This window comes from Squalius cephalus, assembly GCF_949319135.1.
Source record: "Squalius cephalus genome assembly, chromosome: 11".
NCBI classification, from domain to species: Eukaryota; Metazoa; Chordata; class Actinopteri; order Cypriniformes; family Leuciscidae; genus Squalius; species Squalius cephalus.
In genome coordinates, this window is record NC_137132.1 from 31088640 (window position 1) to 31110657 (window position 22018).

General features: G+C 45.8%; 2 protein-coding genes across 2 annotated transcripts; both read right to left on the reverse strand.

Annotated features, from left to right (window-relative positions):
- Positions 1-5313: 5313 nt before the first annotated feature.
- Positions 5314-6231, reverse strand: LOC307167013 (olfactory receptor 6N2-like; the record flags this gene model as incomplete). Its single annotated transcript, XM_079885878.1, has 1 exon — positions 5314-6231. The coding sequence occupies one exon, from the start codon at positions 6229-6231 to the stop codon at positions 5314-5316; it is 918 nt and encodes a 305-aa protein (XP_079742004.1).
- Positions 6232-20282: 14051 nt separating this feature from the next.
- On the reverse strand, positions 20283-21731 carry LOC307167855 (uncharacterized protein; the record flags this gene model as incomplete). Its single annotated transcript, XM_079887159.1, has 3 exons — positions 21467-21731; positions 21055-21337; positions 20283-20948 (listed from the first exon to the last, which is right to left on the reverse strand). The coding sequence occupies exons 1-3, from the start codon at positions 21556-21558 to the stop codon at positions 20283-20285; spliced, it is 1041 nt and encodes a 346-aa protein (XP_079743285.1). The 5' UTR covers positions 21559-21731.
- Between the last annotated feature and the right edge of the window lie 287 nt (positions 21732-22018).

Sequence of the window (22018 nt, forward strand, 5' to 3'; positions counted from 1 at the left end):
TGTAAACATGGATGTAATTTCCCATCTCATAATTTTTCTTTTACGTGGTGTAGTTTGTGTATTCTGGTAAACTTTGGTAATAAGGTTAGACAAATCAGGTGTGTACCGTGTTTAGTTCCTCAAGCTTCATATCCATTAGGGTTAGGGTTACACATTTTGGGTAAATCTTATTTCTAGACATGTAACGAACTTTAAAATGCTTGTAAATATGCATATCTTATGTAACTTGATTTTCTTAATCTTCATATGACGTGTGTGATATCGTTGAAATTCTCTCAATCTAACAGAGTCGAATTTCGATAGCAGAATGAAGTAATGTGCATTATTTTACACTTTTTCATATTTCGGGAGCCGAACAGCTCAAAGCTCATCTCCTCATGACTCATCCGAGTGGGCGTGGCCCCAGAGACAAAGACATTTTTCCCGCTTCAGACCTTTGGACGTTCATTGGTTGTTCGCGCGAACAGAGGCGTCAACCCATATTGTCCATAAAAGACAGACTCAGAAAATCCTCTCTCTCTCTCTCCTGCTTTTACGAACCCTCTTCTTCAGAAGACCCATGGCTCCCTTTTAGGGAGCATTCTTTCGTATTCGGACTCAGCGAAGCAAACGCAGCAAGCAACTTCAACTCAAAGAAAAGACTCTTTTGAAAATCCCGCGGCCGCGCTCACCTGAAGACGCATGAGAGAACAAAGGCCCATGCGCGCGCGCCTGCCTCAGCACCACAACAGACCACATGCAAGTCTCGAAATCTAAATGCTGTTTAAGGTTGTATCTTCCCTTTTTCAAGGTGATCTGATTCCTTGTTGTCTGTCAAAAGGTTGCTGTCTGTGAGTCTGCCTAAAACTGTGCTTTCTCTGATCGCACAGGTTGCTTTCACTTTCGCTCGCTCATCCTCTCCATCTCTCGCATCTTCCGATCTCTCTCTATCTATCTATCTCTCTCTCTCTCATTTTCGTTATTCGTTATCTTGTATTGTTTAACTGTATGTTATGTACATAGACATATAATCCGTGTGTATTGTGTAGTTTGATATATTCCTTAGTTCGATGTATTGGTCCAATTATTAAATTCCATATTGACTGACTCTGATTTAATTGCCCATGTTACTTAGTCCCTGAAATGTTCGATCTTAGCTATATGCTTTATCTTGGTAGGCTACGATTTAAGTAACCTAATTTTAGTCTGCAGACACCGAGAGTGTCTTTTCAAGGCCTGGAAAAGAGACTCTTTCTCGTGTTTGTAGGAAGGATAATTTTCCTTGAGAGTTAATTTAATCTTACGTACAATCTGTTCGCTGGACAAACAGATTGTTTGATAACTAAATTAATTCCATTAAAGTTATCCCATAACTTCGAGCTGAAATAAGAACAATTGATGTATTAATGACGAACCATAACCCGTTATGGTAATCGTTCATATATCAATCTAGTTCAGCTGCGATAAATTAATGTAACTGTAACATACAAAATATTAATCATATTCATGATTAATTATTAAAATTCCCTATAGATCATTTGAGCTAATATTAATATTAATATTAATATTAATGTACGACCCATTGTTCTTACAATATATATATATATACATATATATGCAAACCTGTGAAAACGCTGATACGTATTACATGTTTAGTCTATGTTTAGTCATGTTTAGTCTGCCCGTTTGAATATATATGTGTGCAGTCGTGTAGTCTTTCTTTACAAATTGACCTAAACAAATTACTTGTCTGGCCTTAAAAAATTATAATACAGAATTATTTATCGCTTCCGAGTAGCCATGTGAACCGGAACTATTTTACAACGCTTTTTCACACACACAAGACATAGCCATAGCCCATATGGTCAACACTGCAACCTCCGAGAGCTCAGGTGTGGCGGCGGCCATCTTGGCTGAGGGCTCAGGCATGTGGGCAACCATCTTGTCCGAAGACACAGGCGTAACGGCGGCTATCTTGATGAAGATGAAGAGTGAAGATTTTGATATTCGTCTGTTTCTTTAAAAAAAATATCTTGGTTTTCCATGTGTTTATGCAGGTATCATGTTTTTCTTTATTATTGTTAATTTTGCATGTTTAAAATTTTACTTTCACATTTACTATCTTGTATTTATCTTTTGCCTTTGTGTTCCATGACTTTTTTCTTTTTAAATTTTCTTTTTTTTCTTCTTCTTCTTTTTTGTGTGATACTTTGAAAACGTGAACGAATAGCGCCCATTGTGCTTTCACACCAGCAGTCTGCAAGCAATTTTTATTTTTTATTTACTGCTTTCAAAACAATCACTATCACCTGCAGAAGCTGTTGTACCCAAAAGTTTTACTATTTAATTTTCTAACTCCTTCATTAACTTGGCCATTTCCAACATTAATATTAATGCCTCATTTCCACCGAGTGGTACAGGACAGTACAGGACAGTACATTTCAGTACGATTCGGGACAGTAAACACTGATCCGGCTTGCGTTTCCACCGCCAACAGTACCCTTACTTGATAGGCGTGGTGTATGCCGGAAAGTAGCGATTGATGTCATTCTCGCACAACGAAGAAAGCGAAACAATGGAGGACATACAGCAGATCTTGTTCTTGCTACTCGGCATGTGAATGTTTGTCACAAGAAGAAACTGTATTGTGTTTCAAATGTATGAAAAAATGGCGCCTTTTGCATTGTCATTCCCCTTGTAGTACGCGCAAGTGATGATTATCTGGCAACCAATCAACGTACTGCATTGAGTCTAGCTCCACCCTTTAGTACCGGACTGCTGTGCTAGGTACCCTAACGGAAGGGTCCCAGAAAAATTGGTACTGTACGGTTCGGAATTAGGGTACCATTCACAACTTCTGACAAGGGATACTGCAAAAATTGCATACTGTACTGAACTGTACTGTAGCACACCACTCGGTGGACTTTTTCAGAGTGCTAAAAAGCTGTTATTACAGCTGGTAAGAGCTGTACCTTCAACGAGAGTGAGTGCACACTACAGGCTGCACATTCCCTGTCAGTGTTGCCACAATCTTTTCCCGTGTGCTTCAGCACCAAAAGAGAGCGAGCCTCCTAAAAGAGCTTACATGAGTGGGAGTTGTGTCTTTCTAAAGATGTCATTTCGCCTGTGTGTTTCTGGATGTGGTCGTTTCCTGTCCTCACTGACAGTACCTTCTTTCTCAGAGACGGGGCACCCTATGGCACCCGTGCCCAGACCTCTGGAAACTTTATGTCTGGTACCTGAACGGGAATTGGAGGTTCAAGGTGACTTACCCTCAGAGGTACTTAACACCATCACTTTGGCACGAGCACCATCTACGAGACACCATTACACCTTGAAGTGGAACCTGTTCATCAAGCGGTGTTCCTCTCACCGAGAGGACCCCCGAAGATGTTCTATCAGTTTCGGACTGTGGCGCTTTGGTAGGGGATTCCTATTCGTTGATCACCGATTTGACGTCGAGAGAGACGACTGAAAGGGAACATCTCAGTTACGTATGTAACCCTTGTTCCCTAAAGGAGGGAACGGAGACGTCATGTCCCGTCGCAACATCTGCTGTGCCCCACTGGGGCAGCCAGGTCACCGGCTCCGTTCCCTCCTTAATGTAACGAGGGTTACATACGTAACCGAGATGTTACATTTGTAACCCGAGACAGTTTCTTCTCTTTATTCGATATCTTAATATAAAATCGTAAAAAATATCTTAATAAATATTTTACGGTAAAAAAAATAAATATCCACATAAGTATAACTCTTATACTCCGTCAAATATAGTACAGAGAGTGAGAACAAAAAATTATATTTGACTCATATATCACTGAATTATTTCATGTCACTTGCTTTTACGGAATTATGAAACAAATAATACAGAACTATATAAGTCAAGTCACATTTATTTATATAGCGCTTTTTACAAATATTGTTTCAAAGCAGCTTTACTGAGATAACAGGACAATTAAGCAAAAAAGTTTGTTTCCAGAAGAAAATAGCGTCACAGTCCATCTGAAGTAAGTTCAGTGATATTTCATGATAAGATTATTAGTGGAAAAAATAAAGACAATAGTTGTAACAGTTTAGTCCACGGATGAAGAAGTAAGTCCAAAAAGGTTCTAATAGCAAAAGGGCATTTATTTAAACAAAATAACCACAGGTAATCCACTGATGAGAAGGCAACGTGACAGCGTTACGTTTAACACACGACCAACACACGACAGAGAATGAGAACTAAAGAGGAACTTAAATATACAATGATAATGAAATAAATGTTGTAAAAGTTGTATTGATTGCAAGAGTGTCCATGGTAACTAAAGACTGGTGGGAAACTAGAACAAAGGAAACAGTCAACCGAAGAGAAACAAAATTAAAGCACATGAAAATGAAACTAAACACCAACAGAACGTGACAATAGTTTTTCACAAAACAATATTGTAGTAGTAGATTTTTATTTTTTCTAAAATTAATCAAAATAATATATTAAAATAATAATAAAATAAATATACATACCAAACTCTTTCATTCAAAGACTACTCGCCCTTATTGCTTAAAGTTTGAATACACTATAGCTACTGATTTAAAATCACAGAATAATATAATTTGTGTAATGAAAAACAACTATTATCTCAGCATTACCAGCCCAGGCTCATTAGAAAAACGTACCTGTGGCAACATTTTTAAAAAACGCAAGAAAGTTTCAAAGTGAAATGTCCAGTGACTGGTGCTAAAATCGTTACGTTTTTTTTCCCTAACAGATAAATGTGAATCTGGCAATGTTTTATTACGTTGGAGTTTGTACGTATCGAGGGCCTCTTAGAAAATTCTGTCAATGGTGGGAAATTGTTGTGTCATAAATGATGGAAAATTCTGTCAGTGGCGGGGAAAGAGTTAAGGGGTGGATTTTACAAGCCAAACTAAGTAGTACATTATGGCCCAGTTTCACAGACAAGGCTAGATTAGTTAAATTTAGAAATTTAGCTTTTATAAATATGCCTTAGAAAAAAAAACAAAAAAAAAAACAAACATTACCGGTGTGCATCTTGAGACAAAACAATGGCACTGACATATTAGGATATGTAAGTGCAAGTTGCTTTCAGTTCATATAGCTCAAACATGCATATTAGTCTGGGACTACGGGCCAAATATGTATAGGCCTATAATAAATATAAAGTTGTGGCAAAGATTTACTGGCAGGTTAAAATTTACAGGCTTAAACTCATAACATGGAATGTATATCATTATAAAGCATGGTAAGAGATAAAACAATGTTTGATTAAACAATGATTTTGGGTTGAATATCATAAACATTCTGTGTAGTATCTATTACATCAAAAAACACAGCTATTTGGATGCTTTTATAATGCATATAATTTTTTTGCGAATTTCAGGAAAATTCAAACCATAAACGAGAGGGTTCAGGATGGGTGGTACAATAAGAAACTCCAGTGAAAGAATAATTGACAGGCTTAGAGGGAGATCCAAAGTCGTTACCCGACTCAAAGTAACCTCACAAAAAATAGCAATAGAGAAATTTAAAAGGATCACTATGTGTGGAATACAAGTTTGATATGCTTTTCTCCTGAACTCTGGTGAACTTTTTGTACAAATGGTGAGAATTCTAACATAGGAATATAATATACAACTTAAAGGCATGATAATAATTGTGGTCACTATGAAAAAGCCAAAAACATTAATAATAATAGTGTTTCCACAAGAAAGCTTGACAATTTCCCAGTTGTGACAATAAACCTTCCACAGTTTGTTACCACACATAATCAGTCTGGCATTTAAAATAGCAGTAATACCAACACAAAACATTGGATAAATCCAGCTTATAGCTATTAAAACAGATAAAATCCTGGGAGTCATTATGCTGTTGTATTGTAAAGGTTTACAGATTGCTACATATCTGTCAAATGCCATTAACATTAATATTGTATTTTCATTTGATGCATATGAATAAATGACAAAAGCCTGTAAGAGGCATGCTTCACGGGACACCAAGTGTGTGTCAGACAGCAAGTCTGTCAGTAACCTTGGGAAAAAAGCAGCTGTTCCAAACACAGAGTTGATGGACAAACATGCAATCAGAATGTACATGGGCAGGTGTAAAGTCCTTTCCAGACAAATTGCAATAATTATAAAGGCATTAAAGAATATAATACCACAGTATAGAACAATTCCCAAACTGAAGAAAGCATATCTTATGTACCCAATATTTTCAAACAACATCAAGTAAAAATATGTTCCATTTTCCATTTTTCGTTAAGCAAAGGATGGATTCATTGACCTGAGGATGAAAGAAGACACAGTTCACATGATTTTTACCTAAAAAAAAGATGTTACATATGCTGCTTGTAGTTAATATAGTAATAACTATAAATTATGCATAAGTACACACAGCTGACCCTAAACCTATTCTTAATCCTAACTCTAACCCTACAGTAAATATATTCAGTTAATTAATATTACTATGCACCACTGCATTGTAACAAGGACACCTTCAAATTTAACCTTAAAGTTTAATCTACTGTTTTCATGCTTATCAGTTTTGTATAATTGTTGCCACAATGTTTAATACATCATGTGAATATTAATTATTTAGTCAGTTTAACAATATACATGTACATGAAATTGCATTACCAGAAATACCTTCTGTGATACGATCTGACATTACCATCACTTTATCTTCAGAGGATATGTGAATGTGCAAAGAATTAGGTCTAGCCTATGTGTGCTATGTTTAAGAAGACCTACGAGTCACCATACATGATTTTTTTATATCATAAAACAAGTCTCTGAAGACCTCTCTGCTGTGGCTTGATTTGCATAAACAGCCTTAAATAAACACATACAAAATGTGGCACAGTGGGTAAAAAATCTTGTAACTAAAAACTCACTCTGATAACCGCAAGCTATTGAACACCTTGCTTCAAATGACATACTTTGAAGTCTGAAGATGTAAGAATGTAACACCACAACTTGTGTTGGCTGAAAATGTCCAGTCTGGTCGGCAAACACAGACACAACTAATGAGGTTGTGAGTCTTTGGAAACGTATTTTAGTTGAAAATAAATTTTTACATAATATGTGAAGTATCAGTGGGAATATGGTAGCCTAGAAATCGTCTCGGTTACGTATGTAACTCTCGTTCCCTGAGTAGGGAACGGAGACGTTACGTCGGATGACGACGAATGGGGTTTCGCTTAGAAATCCTATCACCTTCGAGTATATAAAACGAGCCAATGGCAAAGAAATGCCATGGGTCTGCGGAAATTGCATAGCGTAACTCCGCCCCACCCTGGGGGTATATAAGGAAGTGTGCTGGCAACATGCAGATATGTCTTCGCTGAGGAGCCGAGACTAAACTCAGGCGTTCCAGCGGTACAGCGGAAGTGGCAGGGAGACGTAACGTCTCCGTTCCCTACTCAGGGAATGAGGGTTAAATATGTAACCGAGACGTTCCCTTTCGTTGTCACTCCGAGTTACGTCGGATGACGACGAATGGAGTTCCCAGTGTAATCACGCCACCTCTCGACTGTCTTCCAGTGCACTGCGTAAGTCTGAGCTCCCTGTCGTGAGACTAGCACGGACGAAGGAGTCCTACTTAACACAGGAATACCAAGGTACACTGGGAAGCATATCCAGTGGAAATATGCAATTATGCCCAGCCCGAAGGGGGGGACTTGGGATACACATATGACCCCGAAGGGCTGCATATGGAGAATCACTGGGGTGTCCAGCCGCAGGTGGAATATTTCAACCCCAGGGGTGGCAAGGTGGCTTGCCAAGGGAAAGACACATGCTCAAAGAGGCTTACAGTGGAATACACATGTGGGGGTCGCCCAGAGGGGGAACCATGCACATGGAGGCACCTAGCCAAGCGCGAAAGCTGCTCAGTTGCATAACTCTGGCGTTGACGTCGTCAGTGCTGGAGGAGACTCAGGGCTTATTAGGCTCACCGGAGGAAATATCGCACGTATCCCGTCCGTGGAGAGGAATGGCGAGCAAGCGAAGACACCTGAGCAGAATCTCTTACCGGCTAGTTGAAGCGAGTACATGAGAAGAAACTGGCTCCACTCGGAGATTGTAAAATCTCGCGAATGTGTTAGGTGTCGCCCAGCCTGCAGCTCTGCAGATGTCTGTTAGCGAGGCGCCATGCGCTAAAGCCCAAGAGGATGCCACACTCCGGGTGGAGTGGGCCGTCACACCAAGGGGGCATGGTCGACCTTGCTGCTGGTATGCCAAAGCAATGGCGTCCACTATCCAGTGAGACAACCTGCTTGGAGAGAGCCTTTCCCTTCAGCTTCCCACCATGACAGACAAAAAGCTGGTCTGAGGTCCTGAAACACTGCGTTCTGTCAACGTAGGCACAGAGTGCGCGTACTGGACAGAGCAGTGCCAAGGCTGGGTCTGCCTCCTCCAGAGGCAACGCTTGCAGGTTCACCACCTGGGCTCGAAAGGGTGTGGTGGGAACCTTGGGCACATATCCAGGCCGGGGTCTCAGGATCACGTGAGAGTTAGCCGGTCCGAATTCCAGGCACGCTTCGTCAACCGAAAATGCCTGCAGGTCCCCTATCCTCTTGATGGAGGCCAATGCAACCAGGAGCGCTGTCTTCATTGACAGGAACTTAAGCTCCACTGATTGCAGAGGCTCAAAGGGAGCACTCAGGACGAGGAGGATTCAGTCTCCTGGCTCCCCTCAGGAACCTGACGATCAGGTCGTGCTTTCCCAAGGACTTACCATCAACTGCGTCGTGATGTGCGGCAATGGCGGCAACATACACTTTCAGGGTGGAGGGAGACAGCCTTCGCTCCAACCCTTCTTGCAGGAAGGAAAGCACGACACTGATGGGGCATTTCGTGGGTTCTAGATTTTTAGAAGAACACCAGTTGACGAAGAGGTTTCACTTCAACGCATAGGCATGTCTCGTGGATGATGCTCTAGCGGAAGTGATGGTAGCCACCACCGCTGGTGGTAGGGTACTCAAACCTGCCTCGTCCCGTCCAGGAGTCACACGTGGAGGTTCCAAAGATCGGGACGAGGGTGCCATAAGGTGCCCCGTCCCTGAGAAAGCAGGTCCTTCCTCAGAGGAATTGGCCAGGGAGGTGCTGTCGCGAGGAGTACTAGTTCTGAGAACCAGGTGCGGTTGGGCCAATACGGGGCAACCAAAATTACCTGCTCCTCGTCCTCCCTGATCTTGCGCAAGGTCTGCGCAAGGAGGCTCACTGGGGGAAACGCATACTTGCGGAGGCCCCGCGGCCAGCTGTGCGCCAGTGCATCCGTGCCGAGCGTGCCCTCGGTCAGGGAATAAAACAGGCCGCAGTGGGACGAGTCGTGGGAGGCAAACAGGTCTACCTGTGCGTCCCCGAACTGATCCCAGATCAGCTGGACCGTCTGGGGATGGAGTCGCCAATCTCCAGCGAGAGGCCGAAGCCGAGACAGCTTGTCGGCCACCTGGTTCAGGTCTCCCGGGATATAAATGGCTCGAAGCGACCTCAGATGCTTCTGACTCCATATGAGGAGGTGGCGGGCGAGTTGTGACATACGGCGGGAGCGCAGACCACCTTGACGGTTGATGTACGCTACAGTCGCGGTATTGTCTGATCGGACTAATACGTGTTGACCCCTGAGCAACGCATGGAAGCGGTGCAGGGCAAGACGTACAGCCAACAACTCGAGGCAATTGACATGCCAAAGGCGCTGGGGTCCTGTCCAGGAGCCCGCGGCAGAATGTCCATTGCACATGGCGCCCCAGCCCGTGGTGGAGGCATCTGTTGATACAACAACATGCCTGGAAACTCGTTCCAAGGGCACTCCGGCCCGAAGAAAACTGAGGTTCGACCACGGGGTGAAGGTCTGACGGCAGGTCGGAGTCACTGGGACTCGGAACGTGCCGTGATGCCATGCCCACCTCGGGACTCGATCGCGAAGCCAAAGCTGAAGTGGTCTCATATGAAGCAACCCGAGCGGCGTGACTGTGGCTGCGGATGCCATATGCCCCAGGAGCCTCTGAAATAGTTTCAGTGGAACCACACTCTTGCCCTCGAACTGACGAAGGCAAGTCAGCAGTGACTGCGCGCGCTCGCTCGTAAGCTGCGCGCACATGGCAACCGAGTCGATCTCCATACCGAGAAAAGAGATCCTCTGCACGGGGCAGAGTTTGCTCTTCTCCCAGTTGACCCGAAGGCCCAGACGAGCTAGGTGCCGGAGCACTAGGTCCCTGTGTTCGCAAACCTGGTCTCGAGAGTGAGATAGGATCAGCCAGTCGTCGAGATAGTTCAGGATGTGAAGGGCTGCCTCGACGACCTTCGTGAAGACGTGAGGAGACAGGGCTAGCCCGAAAGGGAGAACCGCGTACTGGTATGCCTGCCCCTCGAAAGCAAACCGTAGAAACGGTCTGTGTCGAAAATGCGTTTGGCCGTGAGCATCTTGAACGGCATCCTGTGAAGGGAGCGGTTCAAGACGCGCAAGTCGAGGATTGGTCGTAACCCACCGGATTTCTTCGGTACAATGAAGTAGGGGCTGTAAAAGCCGGACCTCATTTCGGCTGGAGGGACAGTCTCGATCGCACCCTTCGCCAGTAAGGTAGCGACCTCCGCTCTCATAACCGGGGCATTGCCACCGACCAAAGTGAAGCGGACTCCCCTGAAGCGGGGAGGAGACCGCGCGAACTGAATCGCGTAGCCGAGCCTGATGGTCCTCGCAACCCAGCGGGACAGCCTGGGAAGCTCTAACCAGGCTTCCAGGAACTGTACCAGCGGGGTCATGCGGACCACAGACGTACCCTCGGTGGTGCAGCGAGGCGGAATGACCGGCCCAGGCGTGGGTGGCATAGCGGCCCGGTGCGGGGGCACGGTCATTAGCCGCGTCCTGCCAGAGGAGGCCAGGGGAGGACCAGCGTCCCACGGGGGCGTGCTCTGGCAGGGAACTGGCGACAGAGGGGGACGAGAGTGGCGAGGCTCTTGAGCGGCGCGCACTGTCATCCGGACACTCTGTGTGCTAAGAGATGGGGAAGTGAGTTATTTTTTTAACCACATTAGGGTGCTGCCCGTCGTGGGACGAGCAGCGGGGTGGGGAAAACCAAGGACTGCTACCGTCTCCTGGGAAGAACTCAACGCCATCTCTGAGCAGCCCATCTCAGGAGCGCCGCTTGGCCTGGCGTTTAGCGGGGCACGGGGCGGGAGAGGGCTGTGGCGCCTTCCTACGACGTCCTCCACGACGCGACCCGGATGGAGGCTGCTGCTGGGGCCGTGCGGGAGGGGCGGGAGCCGTAGGAGGGCTCCCTCGGCGGCGAGCAGACTGAGGCACCTGTGCCGACGGCTGGGTGGAGGCAGCAGCGGGCTGTCGGGGCAGGACGTGTTTGAGAGCCTCAGTCTGCTTCTGGGCGGTCGAGAACTGCTGGGCAAAGTCCTCAACCGCCCCGCCGAAAAGGCCAGCCTGGGATATGGGAGTGTCGAGGAACCGGGACGCTCGGCCTCACGCATATCGGCCAGGTTGAGCCACAGATGTCTCTCCTGGACCACGCAAGTGGACATCACCTGACCCAGGGAGTGTGCGGTCACCTTCGTCGCTCGGAGAGCAAGGTCGGTGGCGGCACGCAGCTCATCAAAGAGCCCTGGGTCAGTCCTCCCCTCGTGCATGTCACGCAACATCTGGGCCTGGTAGACCTGGAGTGTCGCCATGGCATGCAGTGAGGAGGCCGCCAGCCCCGCAGCTCTATAGGCCTTCGCCACAAGGGTGGAGGAGAACCTACAGGCTTTGGAGGGGTGCTTTGGGTCACCGCGGGAAGAAGCACTCTGAGGACACAGTTGCATCGCAACAGAGCGTTCAACCTGGGGAACCCCAGTGTACCCTTTGGCGGCCGCCTGATCGAGAGGAGGCAAGGCGGAGGAGGTCGCCGAGCGATCACGGGAAGACAATGGTGCCTTCCAGGACCTCGTGACCTCCTCATGCACATCCGGGAAGAAAGGCATTGGGGTTGCGCGCTGACGAGGATCAGCGGCGGCACCCAAAAACCAATCGTCCAGCCGCGAGCGCACCGGACCAGGTGGCGGGGACCACTCAAGACCGATGGCCGCGGCTGCCCGGGAAAGCATGGCAGTCATCTCGGGATCAGACTCGGGCAATGCTGGCACACCCGAAGGTGGCAGCACAGCCGAATCTTCACTTCCCAAGGACTCTTGCCCACCTTGTGATGCAGCGATCGACATCACATCTTCCTCTGGAGCGCCGAATGAGACCCGCGGCAAGTCAGAGGACTGTACCGCGGGCTCATTCGAAACACTCACGGGTTGCACGGCGCTAGAGGACGGTGTGGAGCGTGGAATAGTCTGCGCTTTGTTCCACACCGTAACCCTCAGGTCACCCTGGCCGCCAGCCGAAGTACCAGCTCTCGTGGAGCCAGTAGATCGGGGTGCGGATGAGGGGACTCTACCATGAAGGTCATTGAGTCTCGACCGCAACCGTGCGATGGGCATGTTCCCACAATGGGAACATGACTCATCCACAAACGCTGCCTTAGCGTGCTCTACACCCAGACACACAAGACAGCGATTGTGCCCATCAGAGTCAGAAATGAGAAGACCGCAACCAGAAGTGCACGGGCGAGGCATCTTTAAAAAGACGTGCCGCGTGCAAGCTCTTTTAGAAAGGAGATTTCTCCACAAATGCTGAAGCGACCAGGGAGAGAACACACACACACTGGCAAATCACTGCACAGATAAGCAGGGAATGTGCACTCGCTGGAACTCGCTGTCACACCAACACTTGGAGAGAGGCTCGTCTCGAAGAGAATGAAGAGATGAATCTCAGGATTGGCTGTGGAGTGAAGTACATCAACATGGCTCCGAAGCGAAAACATATCTGCATGTTGCCAGCGCACTTCCTTATATACCCCCAGGGTGGGGCGGAGTTACGCTATGCAAATTCCGCAGACCCATGGCATTTCTTTGCCATTGGCTCGTTTTATATACTCGAAGGTGATAGGATTTCTAAGCGAAACCCCATTCGTCGGCATCGACGTAACTCGGAGTGACAACGAAAGGGAACTAGACGCACCCTAGCGGCAACAAAATTTTGCTTCCAGGGTAGTCTAGCAACTCTCCGTTGACTTTTCGAGCTGGAAAAACCAAACTCAGGTCAGGCCAATCACATCATGTATAGAGTCGGTGGGCGGGCTTTAACATAATGACGACAGAGTTGTGATGGTTCCGTGTGAATTCCCTGCTACTTGAAAACAAAGAATGGCTGTTGACGAACAGCGGTCTTTTGAATCGGCTTTGGCCGCGACTGGAGGACTTGGAGTTCAACTTTTCTTTGAGAAAAGAACAAAGAATGGCACTTAAGTCATTCTTAAAAAAGGAAGATGTGTTCGTAGTTTTGCCGGCCAGATATGGCAAAAGTTTAATCTATCAACTAACGTTAGCTCCGCTGTTGGGAAAACGCTCTGGTTGGTTGAAGCGCTGTCCTATTGCGTGCAGAGGGAATTTGAAAGACAGCCGTTTATCCCGCCCCTCGGATTGAGCCGTGTCTATGCTGAGCTGCCAGACCTAACATCTTGATGTAGGACTGCAGCTTGATAGACTGTGCGCTGTAGCACAATACATATTTCTTCAAAAGCAGATCGTGGAGACATCAAATCATCCACGATCAAAAATCGTGATATCGCATAAGCACAAGTATAAAACGACTGTTATCATGTCTGAAAACAAACGCAAGTAACGGAGTACTTGTTACAAAACTGTATCGCACGCGTGCTACAGTGGTACATTTATTCATCGCACAGACCAATCTTTTCGTAGATATATGTCGCACTGTACAGCCCTGTACAGGACCCTTTTTAATGAACATTTGGTGTAGGTCTACCAGGCATAGATATACAGTATCTGAGCATGATCTTGCGTTATTTCCTTATCACTTCTCGCATGTGTTTAGATGTGAAATGTAGTTTGCGGACCAGACAGAGTTGTCTGTGATTCTTCCTATTGTAAAGTCATGCAATGTGAAACCCCCGTCACCGATCCATCGTGCGATATGCAATCAGCAGCGACTGAATGGTACCCCAGATAGTCATGCAGTGTGAAAAGAACAGTGATCTGATGACTTTGAAAAGCATGCAGTGTGAACTCTATGTAAATGTCAAAAAGCACTTTGACATTCATCACTGCTGAATCAGGATAGCTAATGTTTCGATAATGTTAGTGCGCTATGCTCATTATTAATATAAATTATTATTATGAAAATACCTCTTATGAAAGAACATCGGGTGTATGGTATGTATTTCTTATGTATTTCCATACCTCTGCGCACCCTGCTCATGCAGACATCACACGTCATCAGTATATGAGGATATACAGAGTTGTAGAGGCACTGAGCACCGCAAACTGTTCCTCCTGAACCAAAACATTGAGTTTATGAGTTATGATCATGATTTCACACCATGTCATAATTACTGTAATTAAGTAAGGAGAAGCTTTGAGATGCTCCAAACACAACCATAAGTCCAGGAGGGAGTTGGAGTTGGAGCAGAGGCAGAACAGGGAGAGGGACAGAGGGCCAGGTGCGTGGAGTGGAAACAGGGCTAGAGACTGAGGTGGGTTGAGGAGCCATGGCGGAGCAGCTAGAGCCAACAGGGCAGGTGGCCAGGGCAGAGCTGACAGGGCAGGTGATCAGGGCTGAAAGCCACAAGGGCAGATCAGGCGGAACTGGAACAAAGAGCACAGAGAGGTTAAGCCAGTTAGATTATCTGAACATGCTCTTCCCGAACTTAGTTAATAAAACATAATATGTTATGTGCTTTGAGACATGAGTTAATTTAACGCCATCTCATGGTGAGGCTTTTCAGACTATGTTATGGCTGTGCACGTTCATGTGTTTTGGTTTTGGAGATGCTCTGAAGGGACGGTGGAATCTTGCTATTGCTAGCCCCTACCTTTGCCTACCCTACCTTTAATAATAACTTGATAATGCAAGTTCAAAATGGAAAGTTGCTTTTTTTAAAACACTTTCATGCTCATTTGAGAACTCGCATGTGTCAAACTCCAGCTGTCAGTCACTGATTCCAAAAACTACACATAGTAAAATGTGTGTCATTACAGTCAGTACATGAAATATTGTAGACAATAGTGATAGCACTCACTTTTGACAATTGCTGAAAGATAATTAATTTAACCAAAGTCCATGGCCAAGTGCCCAATGAAAGGAACACTAACAAACAGCTTTTGTAAATGTACCATATGAAATAAATAAAGCAAAACGTGTTCATAATAAGTAAACATGATAATGTTTTTTTTGAGTTGTTTAAGCATTCTCTGGTGACATATTTTTGATTTTATTTGCTGATTTATTGTCTGTGTGGCTGTGAGTCAGTTGTAGTTGTTGTGCTATCTGCTTGTCTCTTCTCTTTTTTTCTGTTCCTCTTATCTTCTTTGATTCTGCTTGTTAACTGCAGGTTTCACCAATAATAGTCAAGCATTACTTGTAGTGTGATGGTCGTAGGTCCCAGCATGCCAAATATACTTTATACTGGTCCACCAGCACACCCGCTTCCCATGCTGGTGTCCGGCAAACCAGCAACCCACACCCCATGCTGGTCCCAGCGTGCAAAACATACATTATGCTGGTGACCAACATCTGCTGTATCTGTATAAAATATTAAAGTTCCCCTGTAGTCAATAAATCTTTGATCATCAAAATGGCATATTTAAATGTTTTGTTTTCCTGTGAAAATCATTTTCTTCATACCTTAAAATAGCTCTACAACTTTGCTTCATTTAGTCCGGAACCATGAATGGGTATTGGCCAATGGATAGTGGGCGTACACGGGCGTACACGGTGCGAGTTCGGACACTCGGGAGGTCATGAGATATTGCACACGTTACGAGTCAGTTAACTTGATAATCAAAGCAGCTGGTACACGGCCCGACTGTCCTGCACAAATTTTTATCCCGAGCCGGCGGCAATCACGTGAGCTTTCGCGCTAAACACAGAGACCAGAGCTTTCAATGTTGCAAGCAACTATAGCTTCATGACAGAAATGTGTGTTCAAATGATTTGTTCAACATAAACAACATAAATAGAGAGAGAGAGAGAGAGAGAGTGTGTGTGTGTGTGTGTGTGTGTGTGTGTGTGTGTGTGTGTGTGACAGTGTATGCGCACGCTGTATGGTTGCTGCCACTGAGCTATAGCCCCATCGATCTAGCCTGTGACGTGGTTGTGTATGATTTGGCAATAGGGGACAGCTTATACGCTGGTGAAAATCGGGTGAAAACATGTTTAAAAATTATCGGGAGGTCGGGAGGTGCTCTTAACGTGCTCGGCTCGGCTCGTAATTCCTCTCACACGCTGCGAGCCGCGACCATGCGAGCAGATTTCCACGCGATCATCTGCGAGCTCGTAAAACAGCAAAAATCGCACCGTGTACGCCCGCCTTTAGGGGAGTTGTTTGACTCCGGCAGTTGAGTCATTATGTTTCTGCTTATTGTGGTAGTGCTTCAAAACAGCTGATGTGGCAGTCACTCCCCTCAGCATTTGTTCCACATAGCATCTTCAAGATGCAGTGCAAGTTCCCATTTGAAAGGGATCTTGTCCTTTTCGTTCCCTGAGAAGGAGAACAATACACTGTGTCTCGTTGCCATGCCTCAGGTATGCCTACCCACGTCTCCTTCACACAAAAAAGTTGATGTGTACTACAGGTGCCATCTTATACTCACAGTCGCATCGGCAATGACGTCATGGGCCATTGAGATTGTCATGTTTAGACACGTGGTTCAGACATTGGGCACGATGATAGCGTCTTCCAGGCACAGTGTCTCGTTCCCCTTCTCAGGGAACCATGGTTATATTTGTAACCCGAGACAATTCCTTTCAAATGGGAACTTGGGAATTATCTCAATTAGTCTAGGTCCTGGGTAAGATTTGTATGTGCTTCATTTAGCGGAGAATATCTCAACTGTTATAGACTAATATGACCCCATTGAATAACGTGGGATGTGTGCCAAAATCTCTAACCGGGACGAAAGTCCTGAAAATGACCACAACCGGTGACACTATTATCACACTACAGGTGAATGAGACTTTTTTAATCTTCATATTAAGAGAAATCCTTTTTGTATTACACTTTGTCTTAAAAATAAAATGCAAATGAGGCAATAGGCCATCTCATTAAATATGTGTACATATAAACTCTTGAAGCTACAGATTTCCTGAGGTGATCACAATGTTCACAATGACCATGTTGTGTAAGTGTAAGAATTCTGGTTTGATATTTTTAATTGCGTTTCTGTAGATGTTCAGTGTGGATGTCATGTGTGTATGTGTGTGTGTGTGTGTGTGTGTGTGTGTGGGTGGGGGGGGGGGATGTCCTGTATTGAATGGAAAATTATAAATACAATTGTATACAAACAAGGGACTTTTTTAAAAGAAAGAAAAAAAGCATTTGATTACAGTTTTTCTGAATTGCTAAGACACATTTCTTGAAACCTGCTCTCCTTTTCTCTAAACTGTGAACACAAAACCCAATTTTCAAGCTACATTCACAAAACCTCTGACTCCTCTTGCAAAACCAAACATTTGACCCAAAACCATTTTAACTTTAATCAAAATCACTCACTACCGTCAAAAAACACACAAAACCAGCTAATGTGCAAACACAACTTAGCAACCATTATGTCACCGGGGCGGACCTCGGATGACCCGCCGCCCTGGACGTGAAACACACCACCACCGCGAGGAGCCGACACCACAGGCCCGCAACAGATGGATGACACAGACACAAGATAAGTTCCAAAGAATAATAATCTTTATTTATCACAAGATATGAAAAGGGCACAAATCTTAATTGAATTCAATGTCTTCTAGGCCTTCGTCGTCATGGGGAACTCTCGTCGGTGCACAGTAGTGGGACAATGACTCAAAGAGTTTACTTCGTCAGCAATGCGGTCTTCCTCAGGTCTCGGTCAGTAAGTAGGAAGGTAAGGATTCTTCGCAGTACAAAGTACTTTCGTCGGTGCACAATAGTGAGAGTGGTTTAAAAGCTTACTTTACCAGCGATGCTGCATTCTTCGGGGATCAACGGTAAGTAGGAAGGTAAGGATTCTTCTCAGTACAGGATACTTTCGTCGGTGTACAGTGGTGGGACAATGATTCAGAAACTCTTTTCACCAGTAAGGCTGCAGACTTCAAGACTTGTGCAGTAAGTAGGAAGGTAAGGATTCTTCTCAGTACAGGATACTTTCGTCTTTATACAGGTATGGGACAATGATTCAGAAACTCTTTTCACCAGTAATGCTGCAGAGCTCAGGCAGAGAAAAGGTTGATGGCACTTCACCAGTATGTCTGTACACTCACAGGGCTCGGCAGAGAAAAGGTTGATGGCACTTCACCAGTATGTCTGTACACTCACAGGGCTCAGCAGAGAAGAGGTTAATAGTACTTCACCAGTGTATCTGTACACTCACCGGGCTCAGGCAGAGAAAAGGTTGATGGCACTTCACCAGTATGTCTGTACACTCACAGGGCTCAGGCAGAGAAAAGGTTGATGGCACTTCACCAGTATGTCTGTACACTCACAGGGCTCGGCAGAGAAAAGGTTAATAGTAGAGAGCAGATATCATCACTTTTCACAAAGGCGTATGCAGAAGTTGAAGCTACTTCTCAGCAAAAGCACACCGCACATGTGTTCACTTCAAATCCACAGCAATGCATTAATGTGTATCAATAAGGCAAAAGCACTGCAATTCACTCACACAATAAGGCTGATCAGAGACCTCAATCCTCTCATTACACTCCCGTGAAGGATACTCGATCTTTGGTTCCTCTTCAACACACTCTGAAACACATAGCTTTCCCAACCGTCAGATCTATGTTCTCTGCATCCTCTTCAAGCTTTTCAATTGTTTGTAAGATGAAATCAGTTCACTTATCTTTCTCTTTCTCTCCTCAGCACAGATCCAATCGATCAATCAGTCCAGCAGACTTCAATGGGCAGGTTTTCCCCAACGAGGCTTCACCACAGCCGATTTTAACTCTCAATATAGACCACTTCCACAGGAGACCTTCTCACCCCGATCGCTCTCACAAACAAGATTGTGCCCAGAAACTTCGCTTGCCGAGAACGAACGGCCGACGAACAACAACCACGATGAACAAGAACCACCCATGCTTCTCTCATACCCCTTTTCCACCAAGGCAGAGCTGGTGCTGGTTCGGAGCCAGAGCCTAGTTTCAAATCGGTTCTTTGTTTTTCCACCGCCAAAGCACCAGCTCCGAACCAGTAAAACTGGTTCTTAAGTAGCACCAAATCATTGCAGGGTCTAGAACGGAGCCAAGAAAGAACCGCTTGCGTCAGGGGCTGGGGGCGGGGTTACCGTGACCAACAAGACGAATAGAAACTTGTGACCGCCATTTTTAAATAGCAGCTAGTCGAGCTAATAGCAGCTCGATTATAATATCCGTCTATGTAAGTTACGGCGAGCTGCACGAACGCGTTGGATTCCGATGTATTTTTGCAAACCCATGAGCATCCATAGTATTGCAACGTCCGTTATTGTTGATGGCTTGTTCGAGATGCATCGGAGCGGCGAGGACCGATCGGAGCTGCGGGAGTGTTTGGAGAGCATACGACTCCTTGTGCTTTTAGATCGCTATCGCAGTGCTTTGATGTCATGCGGCGATCGATCTGCGAGAAGCCGATGCATCTCGAACAAGCCTGGCGTGTTTGTGTTTGGCGCTACCGCACTAGCGGTTGCTGGGCAACATGAGACGTATACAGTGACATAAGATCTGGCTCTGTTGTGGCTCTCTAGCCGGTGGAAAGGCAAACCGGTTCTTAGTAAGCTCGTCAGTCGAACCAACTCTGAACCAGCTTTGGCTCTGGCTCTGAACCAGCACCCGGTTCTTGTTGGTGGAAAAGGGGTATCAATGGCTCTTTTTATGTTTGATTTGTCAGGCGGAAAGCCTATGTGGAGGCTGTGTCTCTCTCTCTCGCACCTGCAGTGCATCAGCGCTAATCAGGCCGGGCAAAATTCCTACCACACCCGGAACCGGAGTAGGATGTGTTGCCCACAAATCGTTCCCTCTGGAAACTCATGGCTCATAAGGGGGTTCCGCTCGATAGCGCTTTTGTCACCCGTGACAATTACACACTACATAATTAAATGCAAAACACTGTGGGATAGCGGGAATAATTTTATTCTTGTACTCAGATTTAAACAAAAAGAAATAAAATAAAGCTTTTAAAAAAACTGCAGCAAAAAAGAGAAAGAAAAGTTCTGTAAAGAAAAAAATAAATAAGACATGTTTACAGCATTTATTCTGCCTCAGAATCACGCCTCTCTGCTGGGTGAGGCCACAGGACTTCATCCACGTCACATGCTATGTTCTCCCGTGCAAGGCAACGGGGAAAGAATCCTTTAGCATGCCGAATCCAGCCCTGGCAAGATTCCACGCTGATGTCGCCACATGCTCCAGTCATTGCTTGAATTAGGTTCTCCTGTGTGTAAGGGTTATGGTCATACACTTTCCATCTCCATGCCGAGAAAAACTCCTCGATAGGGTTTAAGAAGGGAGAGTATGGTGGAAGAAAGACATTAATAAAATGCTGCTCATTTTGAAACCAGTCACGTATTCTTGGACCACGGTGAAAGCTCACATTGTCCCAAATGACAACATACATGGGATGCTCCGCCTGCTCGCGCTCCCTCTGCTCGAGCAGAGCACCCCGTAGACCATCCAGGAATGTTAGTAGCAGTTCGGTGTTGTATGACCCAACAGTAACATGACTGTTGAGAACCCCATAGCTGCTGATGGCAGCACAGATGGTTACATTTCCACCACGCTGGCCAGGCAGCTCAATAATGGCACGTTGACCTATCACGTTGCGACCTCTTCTTCTCCTTTTGGCTAGATTGAATCCAGCTTCATCCATGAAAATGTATTCATGAGGCATAGCCATTGAGTCAAGCTCAAAGATTCTCTGTACACAGTGAAAACTACATTTAGTTCCATAAATGACACAGTAAGATGTATACATGTGCTGCTTCCCAAACTACACAGTACTTTCTAGTACTGAGTTTACTTACTTGCACATATTGACATCGTAGCTCTTTCACTCTCTCACTGTTTCGCTCAAATGGTACCCGATAAACTTGTTTCATCCTTATCTTGTTGCGTTGCAGGACACGATCAATTGTTGACAGACTCACACTATTTATTCCCTCGAAATGTACGTTGTCTTCTACAATCCGCTGCTGTATTTCATGCAGTCGAATTGCATTGTTCTGACGGACCTTATCCACAATAAGTGTCTCCTGGTGTTGTGAGAACATGCGTGTCCTTCCACCCTCATGAGGCCGTCTTTCAATTCTGTAAAAAGAACCCCATTTAGTTAGAAGTATACACATACACACATTTTATTCAGTAAATGTTTTCAAAACACAGTACCATGGAAAAGTTATGTCTCATTGTCCCCTTTCTGAGACAAGTATACTTTACCTGTTTTCTTCTCTGAAGGTCCGGATTATAGAAGCCACTGAGAACCTGCTTAGGTTTGGTTGCACACGTTGCCCTGCCTCCCTCATAGTCATGCCATGCACCAGAACATGATCTATGACAGTTGCTCGAATGTCATTTGAAATTATTGATCTGCTTGGTCTTTGTCCTCGCCCACCACCTCTGACACAGACTCCTCTTTCTCTTTCTCTTTCTCTTCCTCTTCCTCTTCCTCTTCCTCCTCCACCTCCTCCTCCACCTCCTCCTCCACCTCCTCCACCTCCTCCACCTCCTCCTCCTCCACCTCCTCCACCTCCTCCTCCACCTCCTCCACCTCCTCCACCTCCTCCTCCACCTCCTCCTCCTCCTCCTCCTCCACCTCCTCCTCCTCCACCTCCTCCTCCACCACCTCCACCACCACCTCCTCCTCCACCTCCACCTCCTCCTCCACCTCCTCCACCTCCTCCACCTCCTCCACCTCCTCCTCCACCTCCTCCACCTCCTCCACCTCCTCCTCCTCCTCCTCCACCTCCACCTCCTCCTCCTCCACCTCCT